The sequence below is a fragment of the Diospyros lotus genome, chromosome 2 (assembly GCF_014633365.1).
Source record: "Diospyros lotus cultivar Yz01 chromosome 2, ASM1463336v1, whole genome shotgun sequence".
Lineage (NCBI taxonomy): Eukaryota > Viridiplantae > Streptophyta > Magnoliopsida > Ericales > Ebenaceae > Diospyros > Diospyros lotus.
In genome coordinates this window covers 15159600-15181485 of record NC_068339.1, presented here as the reverse complement: position 1 = coordinate 15181485, position 21886 = coordinate 15159600, and the positions used below count along the sequence as shown (strand labels likewise).

The window sequence follows — 21886 nt, the reverse complement described above, 5'->3', positions numbered from 1 at the left end:
GATCAGTTAGATTTACTTATCTTGTTAAAATTTGTGAGATCGATCAGATTAATTAGATTTATTTCTTTGTCAAAATTTGTGAGATCAAGAATGAATGTTCGATAAATGAAAACATTCCAAGTTAGCAAATGAATGGACCAAAAGGAAAATAATATTGGTAATCATGAGTTACATTATAAACTATATAATAATATAATTAAAATATTTAAAATACTCCACATTTAATATAATGAAATGAGGTGACTAGGTACTAAAAATATTTTTATTATTTATAATATATTATGTAATTGAGTGTAGCCCATAAAATACTAATAGCATTTCCGGGCAAAATATGTGTTTGCCATCCCCGTTTTATCGTCTTCTCAGCGAACCAGCCAAGGTTTAAGCGTTCTCTATCCAAACTCCAAACCATTGCTTCAAACTGCCTGATAATCTTGTATTCAACCGCCGTTACCATCTTCGGACGCCTTTATGGCGTTCTCGAATTCATCCCTGTTATCTTCTTGCTCAGCAGTTCACAGATTCAATCCTCTCCTCTTCACTCAACGGCGTCGAATTCGAGGCATCACACTTTCTCACTGGCATTTCAATCGCCAAAGGCCGAGATTCTTCGCCGGTGCCGGTATTGCTCTAATCCTACTCATCTGCGTTAGTTTTTCGGTTTTGGTTATAGCGAGCCAGTGTAAAATTACACGAGAAGGAAATTTGATTATCATTAAGTTCCTTTTTCACTCGCTTGCTAACGGAAATCCAGGGGTTTGTTGTTTGGTTATCAAGAAATTGGTGGGAAAGCAAGTTAGAAAGAAACTTGTCCTTTTTTCACTTGCTTGGTAAACCGAAACCGAGTTCAGGACTTTGTTACTCTCATTTTGCACTTTGTTCTCGTTCTGTTTCTTGGCAACCATATGGAGAATTTTAGGTCTTATGGTGTCTTTCTTCCTTGTTTTTCCTATTGAATTTGTTCTCATTTTGCACGATTTCAGTCACTGTGTATTCTTTCATCTCTTTATTTTGATTTTCCGATTGAATTTGCAGTTGCTGCTGCTTCAGATAATGGGGTATTTACATCTCCTGAGATCGCTAAGTCCTTCGACTTTTCTTCCGAGGAGCGAATATACAACTGGTATCTTATTCTGCAAAGTAATAATTACTTTACTCCTTTAATGTTTGTTTTGCCTGATAAGACATTGAGCGTATTAAACTCAAGTAATTTGAACTCTACTCAGTTTATGCATACGCCCATGTGTAATGCACTCATATTTTCCCCATTGATATTTGACCCTCCATTTCTTTCTCCGTGCGTGTAAGGGGAGGGGGCCCAGTTGATATGGTGTTTATGACTCTAGCTATATGAATATAACCTTTCACTTTCTAGACCATGGAAGCTTGACTTATTATCAGCCAAACATTTAATTGGAGAAATATTTATCCCTTGACTCTCGAAGAGCCTTGTGCATTGATTTTTTTTTAAAAAACTTTTTCTTACTTTTGATAAGCAAGACTTTTATGAGGCTGAAATTGTGTTCAATATTGATCTTCATTAAAATATCTTGTTTCCTTGATAAGATTTGTTGATTCCCCAGACTTGAAACATAGAAGGTTTCAAAAATCCACAGGGAGGTATTACCTAGCAAGCTATCATTCTGTTGGCAAGTTCTTGTATGTACCCGTGGATGGCATGGGTTGAATCCTCCATTTTGGTATCATATCCATACAAAACCAATGTCAATTATTATATGAATATGGAGTGAAGAGGTTGAAACCATTATAGGTCATTTTTTGTTTTTACATTTTAATATTGAGAGGATATAAGAAATAAGGAAAATTCTATGCATACTTGTCAAAGGTGCAGAGAGGTGTAACGTCATGCGCCTTTAGTAAAGAGAGGCAAGGTGCCCTTACGAGGTCCTTGCCTAAGCCCACGAGGTGTGTGCCTTATGCACTTTTTGGATACAAGTTATAAGCCATTAAAACATAAGAAACAAGCAAAGCTTCAGAATTTCTCTGTTGACAGCAACAAAGAAGCCTGATCATCCTTCAACAAGTGATAGCTCTTGTCAACCAAATCCTTATAGAAAAACTTCAGTTGACTTCATCAAAGGGACCTTCAAGTAACTCTTTTTTCCTTTAAAAAAAAGTATCTGAAGGCTTCAGCTTTGATTTGTTGTCTTCACTTCTTCTTCTCCTTGAGGCGAAATAATATTCTTGTGGATCTATCAAAGTCGTTACACGCTAAGAGACTCCAGTGAGTGAGATTCACAAATCGGATAACCCCGCGAGTACATGCACATGCCCATTCTTCTAGGGACCTGGTCATCTTCGACAGTGTCGTTGGATGCAGGCAATCATTCTAGTACTTGCTTTTACTCCTGCAGTTGTCACTATCTGGCACTTTCTTCCAACATGTTTGCTTGTTGCTTGCTTGCTTGCTGCCATTTGTTTCGAAATATTGTTTGAGACCCACTAAATTTAGCTTAATTTATGAATGGAAATGGATTGGGAACTCCTTCACTTGTCCTTGTTTCCTTCCTCATATTCCCTTTTTCTTTCCCATCCCCAACCCTATCCCTATTGGTTAATGTACTTAAGTCCCCATACCCAGCTCTGCTGGGTTGTGTGCCCACCAGATACCCATTACTCAATCAATCTTACTTGTCCCTAAAAATTATTTGGTATTGCATGGGACCCCTTGTGATTTGGGTCATTTGCATGGAGATTCCCTATGGTTGAAAAACGTCTCTGGAGGTCCATGTGGTTGCCTTTTTTCCTTGGACACCTTCTCCATTAATTTTTTCATAAAAATGTTAATTAAATCCAATTAGATTGAATTTAGTCTTAATCTGTCTTTAATAAAATAAAATAAACTAAAAGATAAAAAAAGAAAAGAAAAAAAAGAACGGATATCTTTTCTGTTCAAATTGAACTCTGTTCTACTTTTTGTGTTTTTTAAAAGGCAAAATAATGCCAAAAACACATTGACAAATAAATTAATTTTGAAGATTAAAAAAATATATATATATATATAATTGATAATGTATTGCAGGCTTATATTTTCCAATAAGAAAAGTAGATCTAAACAGTAAATAGATTTCATTTTGCTATACAAAATTCTTATTAGTGTGAGCCTTAGTAGCAACGTTAAGGTTTTTCCTTTGTGATCATAAGGTCCTGAATTTGAGTTATGGAAACAACCTCTTTGCAAAAAAACAAAGGGAAAGCTATGTGAAAAGATGACCATCCTTCAACCCTTGCAAAGTGAGGGGCCTTGTGCATTAGTGAACCCCCTTTTTAGACAAAAATCTTCTATCTAGATAAAAAAAAAAAAAACAAAATTATATACTTGAAATAAAATAATTTTTTAAAAACTGTGTGGGTTGGGGGACGGGTAGGAGGACGCCATACTCGTCTTCATGTGGGGCTTTTTTTTCTCGTTGGGTAAATTTTTTGTCCAAACTCATGGGCATTTGTTGAGGCGGGTATCCTTGCCATCCCTAAGTCATTTTTTTTCTTTCTGCTTCCTTCAATTTTGAGATCCAATAACAATTTTTGTTCTCTGTTGCAGTTCTCTACTTCTCTCTTGTTGAATTTCAGAATTTTGTTTCTGTTTATCTCAATTTCAAAATATTCAAAACTCCTTCCTGTTTCATGACTTTTAGAACACTACAACAGCAACAACATACCAAGCCTTATACCTTCATGTGAGGTTGGCTATGTTTCATGACTTCAAAATATTCTCAGTTTTTTGAAATTTGTTTAATTAATGTGTGCTTAAATTTTGTTTTTATTTCATTTTATCAAACAAGTCTGTTTAAATGTGTTTTCTGCTTCTTGTTGATGTTCTAGTATTTTTTTGAATAATACTAGTTGTTATAATAGTGTTCGTTATTTGTGATTCCAGATTTTATGATTTTACATTTATCTCTTTGTAGTTATAAATTGAAAATAATAGTATATAAAATATTTTATACACATTTTAAATAAACGTGCCTCATCCACTGGGGAAGCCTTTTTTTTTTTTGAATAAGTGTGTGCCTCACGTCTATGAGGCACACCTGCACTTTGTGCCTTGCAGCTTAGCTCCTCTTTGTGCTTTGAGCCTTTGACAACTATGGTTCTGAGAGGGTATTTTATTGTGTTGAACAAACACTTGTCAAATACTTCTGTATAAGTACTGGACTCTCACTAGAATGTGTCTTTTCATTCTTTCAACTTTTTTACAATTGGCCGTTTGTCTAGACACATTGTGCATATGCTATCCTTCCCCTCAACAAATCAGAACCACTTAACAAATTTAGAGAATAAGTTGGAAACCAATTATAAATTAAAACAATATGGATTTATATTTATCGTTCAATTCAGTTTTTAAATTTTTTATGTTAGAAGTTTGGGCCTGAAACTTTCAAGGTATTCATGAATAGTGTTTTCTAAACTAGAATTTTGTGACTTCTTGTTCATAAATTTTTTAATAATATGTAGAATGTGAAAATAATTTCTTAATATTTGATGTAATAAAACATGAATTTATTTTGAGGTGAGGAAAATGAAGATATAGTTTTTTGTTTGATATAAATAAATAAAATGTTACTGTCATTTAAATGCTAGGGGGTGAGCCTTGTACACATACACAAGAACTGCCAACCTATCCATCTCCAAAACAATCTTCATCATCAGAGAAAGCAAAGGAGGTCATACAAAATGGAGAGTCCTCCTTAACAGAATGTTGCTTTTATGTCATGATATCTGCTCTGCACTTCTGTTTTAAGAAGAGTATTACGTGTTCATGGTTCCTCTGATTTCTTACTCACGTTTAAACAATTTGTCATCTCTTCATAACTGTTCAAATGTTCACAGCTGGTTACTTGTAGAAGTTGCTTAGTTTGAGAAAGTCTGGTGACAATTTATTGTGTACAATATCTTAATGTTTCCTAATGTGTACATGTTGGTTTTTAGGTGGCAATCTCAAGGGTATTTCAAACCAAATTTTGACAGAGGAAGTGATCCTTTTGTGATTTCTATGCCACCCCCTAATGTTACTGGTTCACTGCACATGGGGCATGCTATGTTTGTTACTCTGGAGGTTGGGATAATGCTTGCTGAATACTTGTTTTCACAGTTTTTTTTTTTTTTTGTTTACTTGATTTTTGCATATGCATATTGAGTTGCACCTAGAACTTTTGTGAAATTGCTAGATTTACTAATTTGGAACAAGCTTATATAGTGTTCCATCTTTTGTTTATAATATGTACATGTACGTAAATATGCATGTGCCTAAGAAGACTCCTGTATGTGGACTTTGCTTTTCTGCTGTGCAAAGTGCATTCTTTTTCTTTCTGTAATGAAAAAGTAGCAGTTATTGTTGCCAACCAGTTATTCATCACATGTGTACTGGTGGATTATACTTTCTGCTTTTATAAGAATCACTTTCAAGGACAAGCAGTGTTGAGAAACACTTTCAGTGTTGTTATATATATGTGTTTGGTTTGTGATTGGAAAAAGTACTTTTAACAATAAAATTACTAGAAATGGTACTGCCAGAAGTGTTGATGTAATCTGTGAGAAAATAATTAGAAGAGAAAAACCTAAGAAACTGGCCTCTCTTAGCTTGTTATTTATAATAAGCATAATGAGCTTTAAACCTATGGGCTTAATCTAATTACAAATAAAACACACACATATAATAATTATAATATATACTAATAATTCTAACACTCTCCTCAAGCTGGAGCATAGATATCATATGCACCAAGTTTGTTACAAATATATTCCACTCGAGCACCAGTTAGAGACTTGGTGAAGACATCTGCAAGTTGATCATTAGAGTTTACAAACTCTGTAACAATAATACCTTCAACCAACTTTTCTCTAACAAAGTGACAGTCGATTTCAATATGCTTAGTTTGCTCATGGAACATTGGATTGGAAGCAATGTGTAAGGCAACCTAATTATCACAAATAAGCTTCATGGGAGACACTTCACAAAACTTGAGTTCCTACAGGAGTTGTTTAAGCCAGATGAGCTCACAAGTTGCATTAGCCATAGCCCGATACTCTACCTTTGCACTAGATTTAGGTACTACATTATGTTTCTTACTTTTCTAAGAAATCAAATTTCTTCCCACAAAAACACAATACCCAAAAGTTGACCGACGATCAGAAGGAGATTCTGCCCAATCTGCATTTGCATAACAACAAATATCTGTGTCCCTTATCCTTATAGAGTATCCCTTTACCTGACACTCTTTTGATATATCTCAGAATCGGATAACAGTATCCCAGTGAGAATCACATGGAGAACTGATGAACTAACTACACTCACAACAAAAGTAATGTCAGGACGAGTGACTGTGAGATAGTTCAACTTGCCTACCAGTCTCTTATACCTTCCAGGGTTTGAATAAAGCTCTTCCTTTCCCGGCAAGAGTCGGACATTCGGATCCATTGGGGTGTCAACTGGTTTGCAATTCACCATTAGCAGTCATAAAGATAGTAAATTGAGAAGAAAAATACTCAGGGGTATTATCACTACGTAAGACACGTATAGAAATCCAAATTGTGTTTTTATTTTAGCAGTAAATGTTTGAAAAATAGAAAACAACTCGGACTAACTCTTCATAATAAACAACCAAGTGCAACGAGAAATGTTATCAATGAAAGTAACGAAATATGAAAAACCAAGAGTAGAATTGACACGAATGAGCCCCCATACATCATCAGAGTGCACAAGGGAAAAGGGAGCCTCAGCCCTATTATTGACCCAATGAGAAAAAGAATTACGAACGTGTTTACCACGCTAACATGACTCACAATTAAACATGGACAATGACGACAAACTAGGAACTAATTTCTTCAGTTTGGAGAGGCTGGGATGACCGAGATGATAGTGGAGAAGATCTGGGGAAGCGGCACTAGTGCAAGCTACTGGTGAACTAGGCACAGTAAGATGATAGTGACCCTGTGACACACGCCCCGACGCCAATCGTCCGTCCCGTACCCTGGTGCTGACAACAAACAGATGTATGAGTAAAGATAACATAACAGTTAAGGGTTTTGGTGAGTTGGCTAACTGAAATCAAATTAAAAGAACTATCAGGAACATATAAAACAAAATTTAATGAGAAAAAAGAGGTGGGTGTGATTCGACCGATCTCTTTAACTGCAGTTTTGGTATCATAAGCCAGGGTAACAGTAGGTAAAGTATCAGAATAGGTAAGTGAGGAGAAAAGAAGTTCATTACCACACATATAGTCAGTGATGCCAGAATCTATAATCCAAGGACTAACAGATGAGTCTTGAGCAACATAAGTAACGAGATTACCAGGATAAGACTGCTGGGTGGCCTGGAACTTCAGGAAGGCATCATATTCACTTGTAGATGTAGGTACCAATTGTGAACTTGGTAGAGATTGAGCAAGGCTAGGATTGCTCTGAAATACATGAGCTGCACTGGTAGATGATGCAGGTGGAGTAGTTGGCCGACCATGTTTCTTTCAGCATTTGTCCTCAAGATGAGCCAGTTTCTTACAAATGGTACACTGTGGACGTGAGCGATTATTATTGCGTCATCTATTTCCTCCGATGGTGGAAGCCTGAGATACAAGACCTGAAGAGTTGGCTGGAGGAACAACATGAGAAAAAGAAGACATACCATGTGCACCTGTCATATTCAACAACCTTTTGAAAGAGTCCTCCATGGGTAGGGCTAGCGGAGTTGGTCAAGATTTGATGTTTGATGGCGTCAAACTTTGGTTTCAGACCGGAGAGAGCAATAACCATAAAAAACTTCTCTCGTTGAGCAATCTGTTCAGTGCAGGTCTTAGTAAGAGGAAGAAGAGCATGAAATTCTTGCATGAGAGCCCGAACATGCCTAGATAAGATTCCATGGACGACTCCTGCTTGAGATTCTTGATATTAGAGACCATAGTGTACAAACGTTGGATGTTGTTTGTATAACACTCTTCAGCTTCCTTCCACACATCAACACAAGTTTCAAAGGGGTGAAAGAGATACATGATGGATGGATCAATAGACTGCCATAGTAGGCTACATAAATGGGCATCAACTTGTTCTCATCTCGCCCGATTAGTTTCTGGCACACTTTTAGCTTTTGTGGTAAGATGATCTGCTTGATCTTGTCCTTTGAACCATATTTTGACAGAGGCTGTCCATAAGAGATAATTGACAGACCCTATCAACTTGATAGTGGTAATATTGGCTGTCCCAAGATTAGAGACAACAAAGAATTGAGAGGCATCAGGGGCAACGGCAAAAATCGAAGTGGGAGTAGCACCGATAGAAGCAACCATAGTTTTGAAAGGCGCGAGGCGCAAAGGGTCCTGAAGCCCGAGGTGCGAGGTGCGCCTTTGCGAAACGAGGCGCACTGTTTAGAAAAAAAACTCAAAATCTTGTAAAATCATAAAAAAACTATCAAATTATCAATAATAACACATGCATATCATTAATGATTCATTATCTTCAAATTCTAAACTAACATCATCAAAGTTGATTCATTCATCATACAAATTCTAAACTAGAAATATCATCAAAGTTCTAAACTTAAAGTCTCAAACTCAAACAAGTACCAATCATCATGCAAAGTTTTAAACAAACATATAAATACTACAAGTCCACAATCAAGAAAATGTTTTCATTTTGAAAAATGCTATTTTTCTAAGTTTGGAAGATTAGCTCATTATAAGAAGACATATAAGAAAATGTTTTCATTTTGAAAAACTATCTCCCGGTATTTTGATAGCTAATATTCATTGTTGTTAAAATGATTTTTAATGAATTTTTCAAGAAATAGTAGGTATGTATTTTGAGGGTGGTAAAATCGTTAAATCCCGAGTTTGTATTAAAGCCAAAATTCTATTTTCTTATTGTTATAGATTTTGATTTTTTAGATATTTTTATTGAATCCAAATGGGGGGTATTTTTTTATTTACATTTATGTATTAAAGTAAATGGAAGGTAAAATATAAATAAAAGAAAATGTGGACATTTACTTAAATTAAAGAAATGTAAATATGTTGTAATGTATACATGCTGGAACCGAGAAGAAGGGAGGAATTGGGCTGCCCAAGTTTTAATTAAAACCTAAGTTTCATTAAGTTTCATGAGGCCGCTTTGGTGCCTCACCGTGCAAGGCGAGGGCCTCACTGAAATCGCCTCGCCTCGGCCTAGGCGAGGCGCCGAACTGGCGCCTTGCGCTTAGGCGCGCCTTTAACAACTATGGAAATAGAGTCACTGAAATCAAACATGGCGAGGACTTTGACACTAGAAGTAGCTTTAGGGGTCGTTGGTGGTCAGATCTGGAGAATCCATAGAAAGAAGACTGGTGGACGCGTTGTCACGTGACGGCGCGTGGCTAGTTCGGCAGCGACGATTCTTCGGCAGTCGGCCGATCTAGTGGCGACGAACCCAGGGTGGCGGCAGGTGTGGGCAAGTTGTGGCCGGACAATGGGGTTTCCGTATGGGCAGTGATGATGATGATGACGGTGACAGCTAGGGTTTGAAGGTCGCTGGAAAACGATACACATTGACGGTTAGGGTTTTTGTCTCACCGATAGCTTTGATACAATGTGAGAAAATAATTAGGAGAGAAAAACCTAAGAGACTACCCTCTCTTAGTTTGTTATTTATAATAAGCATAATGGGCCTTAAACCTATGGGTTTAATCTAATTACAAATAAAACACACACATATAATAATTATAATATATACTAATAATTCTAACATAATTGATACTATTTGACGAGTGTAATGTTTGAAATTTTAATTGTTGGTTGGGAGCAATTTTGTCAAAAATAATTTATTTTCTACTTCTGCTTTTGCTTCATAGCGGAAATTCCAAATTTTTGCTTCATAGCAGAAAAATTGCTTTTCTTGCCGGTAAAAGTGCTTTTTAATCTTTGCTAAATACCATGAAAAACTCACAAAAGCACTTTTATAAAAAAAAAAAAATTTGGCTTCTCACTACATGGCCAAATGTACCCATAGATTCATCATCATTTACTGTACCTTATCCTAACCAATTTAGGGTTGGTGGTACGATATTCATAATGTCAATTGACTTCTAAGACATGGATATATAAATTCATGATAAAGAACAATGTGGTAAAATTTAACAGTGGATGCCTTTATTGATGCAACTCTCTAGCAAAGGAATGATGAAAACAGGCTCATGTATTCATAAGTATAAATTCTGGCAGAGGACTGGAGTTATTGAAGTTAAAATCATGTTCCAAATGGAAGCCATGGGAGTAGGATACGAGGCAAATTAAATACCTATAAGGATTTACATAATCTGGTATCCGTAGTGTTCCAAACTTAAAAGGAGGCAAAACTTAGGTGGTGCATTTATTGTGTCAAGCATGCATGAAAATATGTCAGTTGTTTTAGTGAAGCATGATGAATTTACCATAAATTATCTTATCAAGATGAAACATGGCATATCCTTGGAATTTTAGGATGTAATACCTTTTTTTCTTTTTTGAAATTCTTGAGCTGCAGAATTTTTGAAGTCTTGCATTACTGTATAGTATGTGCCGCTAATTGCATGTTGGTCTGACAGTTAGTTTTAGCTTTCTTACTTTGTCAGTAACCTTCGTTTGAACCTATTTACCTGTTTTAATTTGACAAGGTCTCGATTTTTCCAGCTGTTGCTTTACCTGGAATTCATTAATTTGTTCCAGAATATATATACTACTATCATTATCTCTATTTTTCTAGTGGTTAATTAAAGACTCTAATTCATGATCTAAAATCTAAATTTAATTTCAGAGATTCTAGCAGAGTGGGAAACATGGACAAACAGATTTGAGCCAAATACCTCCATTGGAACCAAAGCCCTTATATCACGTAGGTGACATCTTTTGCCAAAAACTTATACATTAAGGAGTGGCCCAATATTTTGTAGATCAGGCTCTCTCACAACTCATAAATATTTTTTCTCCCTGAAGTCACAATTAAATTAATTATTTAATGTGAGTATATGCTGTGGGCCTGCAAAGAAGGATAGCCTCTCTGATGACCTCTTTACTGATCCAATTAACAAATGATAATAATGTGGAATATGCTGTTGAGTTATCCTGTTTTAGTTATTCTCTTTTCAGTATTCTGATAATTATGAGTGCAATTAGGAATGCATTTACTTTTTGATGCACCACATTATGAATATCTTTGGAGGTGATACAGTTATCCTGATGTGTTTTTCTTTTTTGAGCTATCCCGTTTCCTTTTGAACTTTTATATATTTGCCAATATTTTTGTTTGCCAATCAAAATTATGAATCTATGTGCTTTGTGGCACCTGATATTTGGTAATATCATATATTGGAGGTTTACTCCAGTTTGGATGATGATTTTATTTTTATCTTTTTACTTCCCCTAGGATATTATGGTTAGATACCATCGAATGAAGGGACGACCTACACTCTGGCTTCCTGGAACTGATCATGCTGGTATTGCAACTCAGGTTTGACTATGGATCTGAGAGCTGTAATTTCTTATGAATCTATGTTTTGTCATTCTTATGAATCTAGCATGCCTGCCTTTTGCTCTGGGCGAACCAGTGTCATTATTAAACTTGCCTATTTGAGTGTTTAAATTGGAAAATTTTGTTCAATATTGCATTTGTTTTTCTTATTGCTTCAAGGCACATTTTCTAATGTGAATCCTTTGTTAACCTACCAGTGAGATCCATATTCCATACTTCACTGAATTTTGTCAACTGAATTTCAATGAGTTGTCAAGTAATATATTAGTTCTCCCTGCTTCACTGGATATTGTGACGGGAAGTATCTTGTGGAATATATGCTATGAAAGGAATTTCAATGAGTTGTCAAGTAATATATTAGTTCTCCCTGCTTCACTGGATATTGTGACGGGAAGTATCTTGTGGAATATATACTATGAAAGGAATTTGGTATAGTATGGGAAGATTATGGACGACTGTCAATGAGTGGGAAGAATCTTGGACAAGATTGAATCAGTTTGATTGATTGGCACTGAATATCAATTGTTTCCTAAATTAAGAATGAATCCTATAGATTTAATTTGCTGTACTTTTAATTAATTTTATCTTTCCATGGTTGTTCTTTCCATAAATTGCTGTATCCTAAAGTTGTATATGTTTCCTATTCTAGGATTAGAAACTTGCTGATTTAGCTTTTTGGTAACTTCCTAATTTAGAGAGGAAGCTTGTGTATATGATTCACCCGTAAGAGGGATTGTGAATAAGAAAGTCTATTTCTTCAAAGTCCTTTTTGACAACGACAAGTAAAATACTTGAGGAATTATAATACCATAACATATATGATTTCTGTTGAGTCTGACTTATATGATGAATTTTTCATTTTTTGGGGGGAATGTTTAATTTTGACTTGTAATGGTTTGATCTTTGTATTATTTTCTGTCATATGAAACAGGGATGGTTTTTGAATTATTTATGATTTTCAGTATCTATATTTTTAAGCATATGCCTTACTTTCAGTTGGTTGTAGAAAGAATGCTGGCATCTGAAGGAATAAAACGGGTTGAGCTGGGCAGAGATGAGTTCACAAATCGAGTTTGGGAGTGGAAAGAAAAGTATATCTATTCATCTTCCATACTTGATTTCTGTTGCCTGAATTTATTATCACTTTAATTATATTCTTATTTCCTTCTTGATATCGTGCAATTTTGAAATCTATGGATGCTACTGTTTTTGCTCCTCCATAATTATTGATGCTGCTGCTCCTTTTGATGCAACCTAATGAATTTATTCTGAACATTGTGCATCCAATTAGGAATGGACCCTTTTTTGTTTACCAGAAAGAATATTTAACACATAGAACTTGTTTTGTTTATATGGGGTTGCACTCCTTCAGCAGTGATAGTGTGCTATCGTGCATAATTATTCCATTTAAGATTTGATTAAATTATTTATCAACCTTATTTTTATTTTCTCTTTTTTAGGTATGGTGGAACCATTACCAATCAGATTAAGAGACTTGGTGCTTCTTGTGATTGGACCAGAGAACATTTCACCCTTGATGAGCAGCTAAGTCGTAAGACAGTTCTCTATCTAGCAAAAACTCAGCCAGTCTATAATGGGTTATGAAATTCACAATGATTTGGCACCTTTTGGTATCTATGGCACTGCACGATGTACATTATCCATTGTCTCAAGTGATCTTATCATTGACTTGATGGTTTACATTTCGTTATGTCTTGGCATGGTTGGCTACTGCCTACTAAATAGAATTTAATTTAGTGCCTGACTGACTTTTTGCTTTGAAGTGTATGCCAGTGACAAGGCTTTATGTTACAGGTTATTCTGCTTGTCCTGAATTCATTCTTTTAATTTTTGCAGGGGCTGTGATTGAGGCATTTGTTAGGCTTCATGAGAAAGGCCTAATTTATCAAGGTATAGGGGCTAATTTTATTTTCATTATTCTCATTGTTTTCAGTATTTAAAAATTCTTTACAACCTATCAAGAAAAAGAAACTGTTGCAACTTTGTTTTCCCTCTCCCTTCTCTTATTCTCTCTTCTTTCTCCCTCTTTGTGTCACACACACACAGGCACACGCAGGAGAATCATGAAATGCTAACTAATGTAGTAAATTCTTGGTTTTTGGCATCTTTTAGGCTATGTCTTTTAGTTTTGGGTTGTTCTCCATCCTCATCTTTTGCTCCTTCCTGGAGAAACGGGAAACTTAGCAAAAGGTATGCTTAGCAATTAACTTATAACTTAGATGCCACCAGATGGGGAATAAATTGTCCGTTCAGGATCACTGGGGAAGGATTCTGGTATTTTACCAACCTTATTGTGGGACCGTTCTCTGCTTTTCATGAGCATGTTTATCAATAAATGCATAATATTTCTTCCTTAAAACCTTTCTTGAGAAGTCCTCTTGATGGGCAATACAACTAGAGGAGACTCAACCTTGTTTTCTATGGTAACTAACAGTTAGGTCCATCAGTTGGATAACTGCAGCTCTCCACAAGAACTTATTTATTCGTTTAATTAGGTTGAAGATTAATACATTGGTAAATGCGTTAAGGGTTCAAACTTCTATAAAGCAAAACTAGGACATGTCTTCTAAGATTATAGTAATAGTAATCTATTTTATCTGAAAAAAGGCTAGAGAAACAGTACCAAAAAATAGAAAATCTGTTTTCTCCTAATTGCCTTCTCTTTTAGTCATTGATCTTATAAATTCATTAGTTCATCTCCCTTTATGAAATATCCTAGCAAATGTGAAGGAGGATGCAAATGCTGGATTACCTTATTGTGCAAAAGTCAGATGCCCTCATTGAGACATCAGTCTATTGACAACTTTATGTTTTCTATGAGACTTTGTTTTATATATTTGAGAGTATAAATAATGATATAAAATGAAATTACCCCTCCCTCTGGTAGCTTAAGTTTTTGGATGAGTTAAGGGCCAATAATTTGACAGTTGATAAATGTGCTACCACCATCAATGCCCCTCATGCACGAAACAATCATGATTAACCAGTAAGCTTCGTCAACTGGACAAATATTCACGCTACCTTTGAAACTCCAAGACATCTTTAGCATCTGGGGCTAGTTCATGAGCCACCATGGGAGTATGATACATTTTTTGGCCCATCACATGTGACATAGGAGATTAGGAAAATTGGGATAGTTGGCGGACCAATAAGGTAGAACAACTGTTTTTTTGCAAGAAGTATTCATTCCAATTTCTTATTGTATTTTTTCTTTTGCCACTTTCTTTATCTTTGTGGACTGGATATCTTTATGACTTTGTAGCAGTTAGTCATGCCCTATTTGTTTCGTTTGCATGTGTGCCTTTTGTTGCCTTTCAATATGGGAGAAAAGGTTTTTCTGGGGAGGAGGTGGTGTGAAAGCTTGATACACATTGTTTAGCCTACTCTTAAAGAGCTTAAGCTTTTGCAGCTAGCTGTCTAATGCACTGATGGCTAGTGTTCTCTTATGCTTTAATCAACTGTTTTCAGAAAGTTTTAGAGAGTAAAAGATGTTCTTCCTAAAATAATTAAACTCATGAATGGGTTGTAGCCTAAATGATGCATATGACCTTAATCAAATAAAGTTATTTTTGCCTTGTAGGATCTTACATGGTCAACTGGTCCCCTAACTTACAGACTGCAGTTTCAGACTTGGTATGTTGGATTATGTGTGCGCTGTCATTATGATGCTTTGACATGGACTCTTAACATTTGATATGAACATGTTGACTCTGGTTAGGAAGTTGAATATTCTGAAGAACCTGGTACCCTGTATTACATCAAATATCGTGTTGCTGGAGGCTCAAGGTATCAACACATGGTTATTTTCCATTGTTTGAAATTTATTAGTTCTTTACTTACCCCCCCCAAAAAAAAAAGATTTTTTTTTAGTTCTTTGCTTCACATAGTTATATCATGAAGCATCCCTTTCTGTTCGTACAGTGATAATAACTTGGTTAGTGAAATGAATCAAATATTATTTTCTGGTGTAACTTCACTGGCTTAATAGCTTTTCTTCTTTTTACCTTATTTTATCTTTTCCGAGAAGTATACATCTCAAAACTAATAGGGAAGTTATGACTCAAGTTTAGATTTTACTGGAGTAGAGTCCTGTAAAAAACTGGCCTAAGCTTTTAACAGGTTAGGAAAGGAAGAAGAAAGTGAAGCGGCCTCTGTTTTACTTGAATAATGAAAGCAAAGCTGCAAATCTTATTGATGATGAGAGTATAAATAACAATACCAATTGCATAGTTACCACTCAATCTAACAAGGCTTGCCATTTTCTGTTTAGGAAACGGGTAGATATTTGTTGACTGTGAGATTTGAACAGCAGATCATTTAGTTATTCGATTGGTAGGCTTGCCATTTTCTGATTTCAGTTTGTGTTTGCATTATTTTGACAACGAAAAAGAAAATGGGTTTTCATTCTTCATTTTCATTTTTAAAAATTTTGAAAACTCTATAAAGATGTTTTCACAATTTTATTTTCATTTTCATTTCTTCCCCTGCCCACTTACTGCCAGTGATTCGATGTTGCTGGAAGGTAGCAGGCAAAATCCTCTGGCCATCTCCTCTAGTAGCTGATGATGTTAGGGGTAGGATAGAAAATAAAAAAATAAAATACAAAACTGACAATGAAACCAAAATTGTCAAACAACATGTTAAGTTTTCATTTTTTAAAATGAAAAAAAAAATCAAAAATCAAAAATGAAAATTGATGAAAATAGAAAACTAAAAGCTCTTTCAAATGACCTCTAATTACTTTCATGTGTTAAATTTATTTGAGAATATCTTGGATACTTGTAGATGGGTACATTAAAAGTACTATTGTTAGCTTGTTATGAATGATAAAAGTTATTCATTTAACAAACTTAAGCCTTTAGATAACTTGGTGGTTTATAAATTCACATCACTAAACATCTTGATTCCAATTCTGATGGAGTCACAACTTTAAGAACTAGGTGTTGTAACTCAGCAAGTAATGATGACTTCTCCAACACCTCCTTTGACTCATTACCCTTCCAGGATCCAAATTGTAGCAATCTTATGTCTCATAAGCATCTTCTTAGGAGGAACCAGTCACAAGTCTACACTGGTGATTTACTTTGTTTTGACATGTGTTTTTACTCCATGATACATGTCTTTAATGACCTGTATATAAGTTTCACTTTGCATGTATGCGATATTGTTTGAAACATTTGCTTTTTGAATTAAGGGGAAGGCAAAAGTGCACATAATCTTAAGAGTAAAAGGCTAAGAATCAAACGGTTATTGTGAACTAAGCAAATAACTTCTAGAAGGTAAAATACTAAAATGCCCGTGTCATTTGAAATTTTGTTAATGCTTTTAGACATATGCCTAATACCATAGGTGTCAAAGGCACACACCAAGGCGCTAAGGTGTGTTTGCCTTGAGCTTTTGAAAACTGTGCCTAGTACCCCATGGATGTGTCCCATTTCAAATGTTCCCCAATATAATCCAAACTATTGAACATCTCATGATGAAAACTTGACATTATCCGTGGGGCTGAAAAGTTCAAACATTTTTTGCATGCTTTGCAATATTCGGTAGGAACACAATGTGCAAACAAAGATATACTATAAGAAGAGTGAATGTGACACTTTGTAATTACCAAAATGGAACATGTTTATTTCATGTTCAGTATATATTTTGCTATTAAACAATGTTTTCTTAGGAGTATGATTTTTTTTTATTGTTTGTGACACTGCAATATATTGTCTATCATGTGATAGGCGGGGGTGCATCAGACCTACCAGAGACACATCAAGCACCAAGGGTAGAATAGTAATATAGCATGTGCTTGTGTAACAATCAGCATGTGCACCAAGGGTAGAATAGTAATATAGCTGTGCTTGTGTAACTATCAGCATGTGCACAACCAGATTCTGTTATAGAGAGCAGAAAAGGGATAGGAACAACATATAAATAGGAGGAAGAGGAGAGAGAAAGATCGGCAGAAATTGAGAGATAATCAAGGAGAGTTCAGGGCCTCTCGAATGCCCTTTTTCTTTCGTTCATTTTCATTGAATTTGTAGTTCTCGGATCAATACACAAGCAGTGTTCATCTTTACCTATTCAGTGGTCTTATCATCATGTTTCTCACTTTGTTTTGGATTGTTAAGGAGGTTATAGAAAGGATAAGGTTGAGCAATGGTTGATGGGATACTTTTATTCCGAAATGGTAGATTTAATGATCCAAGAAAATTTTCATATTTATTTTCGTAAAGGTTTTCTGTAAGGAGAAAAGATAAAATATATTTGAATTAAAATCTGGGGAGGGTGTAGTTTTGGGAAGGAAAAATATAAAGTTATCCATCATGTTTAGATAATGTACTTTTATTTGATTAACTAAAAAAATATTGTGTTGTATAATATTGTTAGATATCTAATTGTTAAAAGAGTTACTTTAAAAGTATCTAGTTTTAATACTAAACTACACAAATATTCTCTATCATATTACATTTTTTAATGTGTAGTTTACTGTGTTTCTGACTTTAAACCTTATAGTCCCTTAACCTTAATCCAGGTACATAAATATAAATATATATTTATTATGACGTCTACACTTAACATTCAATGGGCTAAACCATTTTGTTATTTATTTATGAGCATTTTATTTTCCTTGTAGGAGCGACTATTTGACAATTGCAACAACTCGTCCAGAGACTTTATTTGGTGATACAGCTGTTGCAGTGAACCCAGAGGTAGGATTGCTGGCTTCCAACCAGTTTGGAGACTGTTTGCCTTATGGTTTATGCTCATTTGCTTGCTTATCAAGCAAATTATTTGTGCTAGATTCCATATGAAATTGTTGAACTTTTTATCATATGGTGCAAATGTTTATTTTTATTTGCTTGCATTTGGGTCCTAGAGTAGTCACTATGGTTTACCTTCTCCTGCGGCCCCTATATACTTCATGAGACTATGTTCTATGCTAGTTAGAGACATTTTTTTACTTTTAATTTGTTACAGTTTGTGTTCAATCTAACCTATTGGTATTTTCTCTTCTACACTTTTTAAGGTTTTAAACTTTCAGTAGTTAATTTCATTAGATTTGTTCTTGCGTCCGTGTAGAGAACTTCTTACACTCGATGTATCCACAGGGAAGAGGTTATCTGATTTATGTCCATTTTATCTTTAAATGCATGTAACTTGGTTGAAGTTTTATAAAGGGGATCTTGAATTGATTAAGCAAAATAAAAATGGCCCTGCAGTCAATATATTAGCGCAAATGTTGGGAAAAGTGAACATTTATGAACTTGAAGGGGAAATTTGTCTAGACAATTAGATAAAATTATTTCCACCATGTTGTACCGTAATAATCATGTAGATTTGTATGAAGTCAGATATGGTCACAACAACTCGTTAAGGATGACCATATATCATATAATAACCACAAGATGTGTTAGCCAAAAAAATGATTTGATAAATGTTCGGACGATTTCATTTCTCACATTGCAGTTGTTGTACAACAAAGATTTTAGGCATTGAATTCTTTATATAGGCTGCATCAAGTCTCACACACCTGGGTGTGTGCTAACAAAGTGGGGTGCAATGCATAAAAGTAGTATGGACACTTCCAGGGGAAGCTGTTTATGTATTGCAAAGTGGAACACCAACTACTCCAAGACCTAGACAATGTGAAAACTTGCCTGATTTAGAGTGGAGAGTGGAATTTGATAATTGGATAGAAAACAACTTAATCAGAAATGGAAAAAAATGTACTTAGGATAAGAGTTGGAATTTGCATTTGTACAATATTTTTGGAGCTTTATCTTCTAGGTTTACAATTTTTAGCAGAATCAATTTTGTTTCTGGTGTAAGATGTGCAGAAAATATATTAAACATATTAATGTGTAATCATATCCTTGCCATATTAATTCCTACTTTTTAGGGCATGTAAGGTCAGCACCTCCTTGTGTTACATTCATGTTTATGCTACATGATGATGCATTCTGTTAACTTTGTTTCCGCTTTCTTCTAGTACCCATGCCAGTGCCTAATAGTATGGACTAATGAGGATATTCCTTCTGAATGATCTGGTTAAAAATTAAACTGTATTGAGAAAAAATAAGAATCAAACGATCTTTTCAAAAGATTTAATGTGTATCCCATCAATAATAATAATACGTAACTTGATGGACTTGTTTTCCTCTTTGTTAGAAGTCAGAACTCTCTTATAGTGTTCAAAGTAATTACAATAAGACATTTGCATTAATTAAATGATGTTGGTATCATGATGTTCAATCTCCATAGCAAGAACTTTCAGATGTTCCATCCTTATCCTTAATCCCAGCAGAGATGATGTTGAAAAAATTGACTAGCAAGTTTCTTTGGATAAGCATGTGTAGTTTCTGGGCTTCGAACCTAATTTCTAGGTAGATGTTGCTTTAGTTAGTATGTGCTTTCATTTGAAGAGCCTCAGTCTTCTCTTTGCCTGAATAGATTATAGAAGTATCACTTCATTTTCCCCAGCTCTCTTTTATTTTGTTCCCAGCACTTGCACAAGTAGCGCTGCTCTTTTTTAAATTTATTATTATTATTTTTGCTAAATAAGACTTCATCTTTTTTAAAAATGAATTTATGAATACTGCTATGCAGGATGAACGTTACTCTATGTATATTGGAAGGCAGGCTATTGTACCAATGACATTTGGTCGCCATGTCCCTATCATATCTGATAAGGTAATAGCCTCAAGTTGCCATCTCTCTCTCTCTCTCTCTCTTTTAATAATTTTCTTAGTTGTCAGAAAGTGCTGCTTTGCTGCAAACCAAATTTATATAGAAAATTGGGTTTTATGTTCCAACAATTTTATTGGTTGGCCTATCATATGCTGAAATGTTGCTATGGATGAAGTAAATGAGGCTTAAAAATATCTTAGTCGAGTTTTCATGATAGCTTTAAAGTAAATCACAATATTGGTTTTCATCTGTAGTTTTTTCATTTTAATTGGTATAGATACTGTTGCCAGACGGCTACTTTTTTCCTATTTGTTCTTCTTTCCTAATTTAGTGCACACTGATATTATGCACAATCAGTGTGTTTGATTTCCTTAGGTGCTCTTTCCTTATTTGCTTGATTGCTTTGTTAATATTCAATTGTATATTCCTTTCCTTTTGTATATATTTCCTAATGTAATCTAGAAATCATTTAATTAGGAAAATTCCTAATTAGACTTATGAATGTTGCCTATTATGATAGGCGTGTATGTGTATATATCGGCTGCTACTTTAGCCTTAAAGAAATGAGATTGGGGATTATTTTTTCATCCTTTTGACATGGTATCAGAGCCAGGTTCGATCTCCTAGCGTTTGAAACCAAAAATCGTGCCCTAATTTGTCTTCTATTGATCCAATCTCCTTCATTCAACTTGAGTCATGTCTGAAACCCTAGAGTTCGGAAGTTCTAGCAAGGCTTTTGCTACAAGCAATACCAATGGAGGGACTATATCCAGTGGCGAGTTGCAGAATGTTCAAGCTGCCTACTGGTTAAATGAGAAGAATTATCTCAAGTGGTCACAGCTAATCAAGACTTTTTTGAAAGGCAAAGGGAAGATCAACCACTTGCTTGGAACGGGACCAAAAAAAGGAAACCCTTCATACGCTTCTTGGGACGATGAAGACTCCCTTGTGATGTCCTGCCTGTGGAACTCAATGATTCCAGAGATCAATGACACAATTATGTTCCTTTCCACGGCCAAGGAAATCTGGGATGCTGTGAAGATGACATATTCTAAGGTAAATGATGCTGCCCAAATTTATGAAATTATGACTAAGGTAGTAGCCACTAAACAATGTACTCGATTTATAACCAAGTTTGCAAGTATTTTGCAAACCTTGTGGCAAGAATTGGATCGCTATCATTGTATCCAAATGAAGTGTAGTGAGGATGCTGCTATCCAAAAAAAATTTGTGGAAAATGAGAGGGCCTATGATTTCCTTGTAGGCCTCAATGTAGAATATGATGTTAGGGTCTAAATACTTGGCAAATCTGAGTTGCCATCATTAAATGAAGCCATTTCAATAGTCCGAGCAGAAGAAGGTAGAAGAAGAGTGATGTTGGAACCAAACTCTATGGAAAGTTCAGCATTGCTAACTTTGAAGGGGCTTGGTAAGGAGCGAGTGGTTTGAGAAGAAAGGAGGCCCTTGGATCCAATGAAACCATCTACCAAAGACAACTTATGGTGCTCCTACCATAAGAAGCCCAGACACACGGTGGACAAGTGCTGGAAGCTTCATGGCAAGCCAGCTAGAGGAGTACAGTCCAAAGGCCAAGCTTTTGCAACCAACAACCATCAGAGTGAGGAGGAGAAAACCTCTGAACAGCCTGATTCAATGGGGCTGAATCAAGAGGAAATTGAAAAATTAAGAA

General features: G+C 35.3%; 1 protein-coding gene across 5 annotated transcripts in view; it reads left to right on the top strand.

The window, feature by feature from the left end:
* The first annotated feature begins 330 nt into the window (after positions 1 to 330).
* The window catches only part of LOC127794970 (valine--tRNA ligase, chloroplastic/mitochondrial 2), a 55661-nt gene continuing 34105 nt past the window's right edge, over positions 331 to 21886 (top strand). For 2 of the 5 annotated variants that reach the window (XM_052326317.1, XM_052326316.1), the window contains exons 1-11: positions 331 to 622; positions 1036 to 1123; positions 4951 to 5077; positions 11389 to 11472; positions 12490 to 12584; positions 12954 to 13045; positions 13351 to 13404; positions 15095 to 15147; positions 15233 to 15300; positions 18143 to 18218; positions 20116 to 20199. In XM_052326317.1, the coding sequence (XP_052182277.1) occupies positions 472 to 622; positions 1036 to 1123; positions 4951 to 5077; positions 11389 to 11472; positions 12490 to 12584; positions 12954 to 13045; positions 13351 to 13404; positions 15095 to 15147; positions 15233 to 15300; positions 18143 to 18218; positions 20116 to 20199 (972 nt within the window). In that variant the 5' untranslated portion in view covers positions 331 to 471. Of the gene's footprint in view, positions 623 to 1035; positions 1141 to 4950; positions 5078 to 10779; positions 10858 to 11388; positions 11473 to 12489; positions 12585 to 12953; positions 13046 to 13350; positions 13405 to 15094; positions 15148 to 15232; positions 15301 to 18142; positions 18219 to 20115; positions 20200 to 21886 lie in introns of those variants that run through there. The other 3 variants (XM_052326319.1, XM_052326318.1, XM_052326321.1) reach the window with 3 other exon arrangements.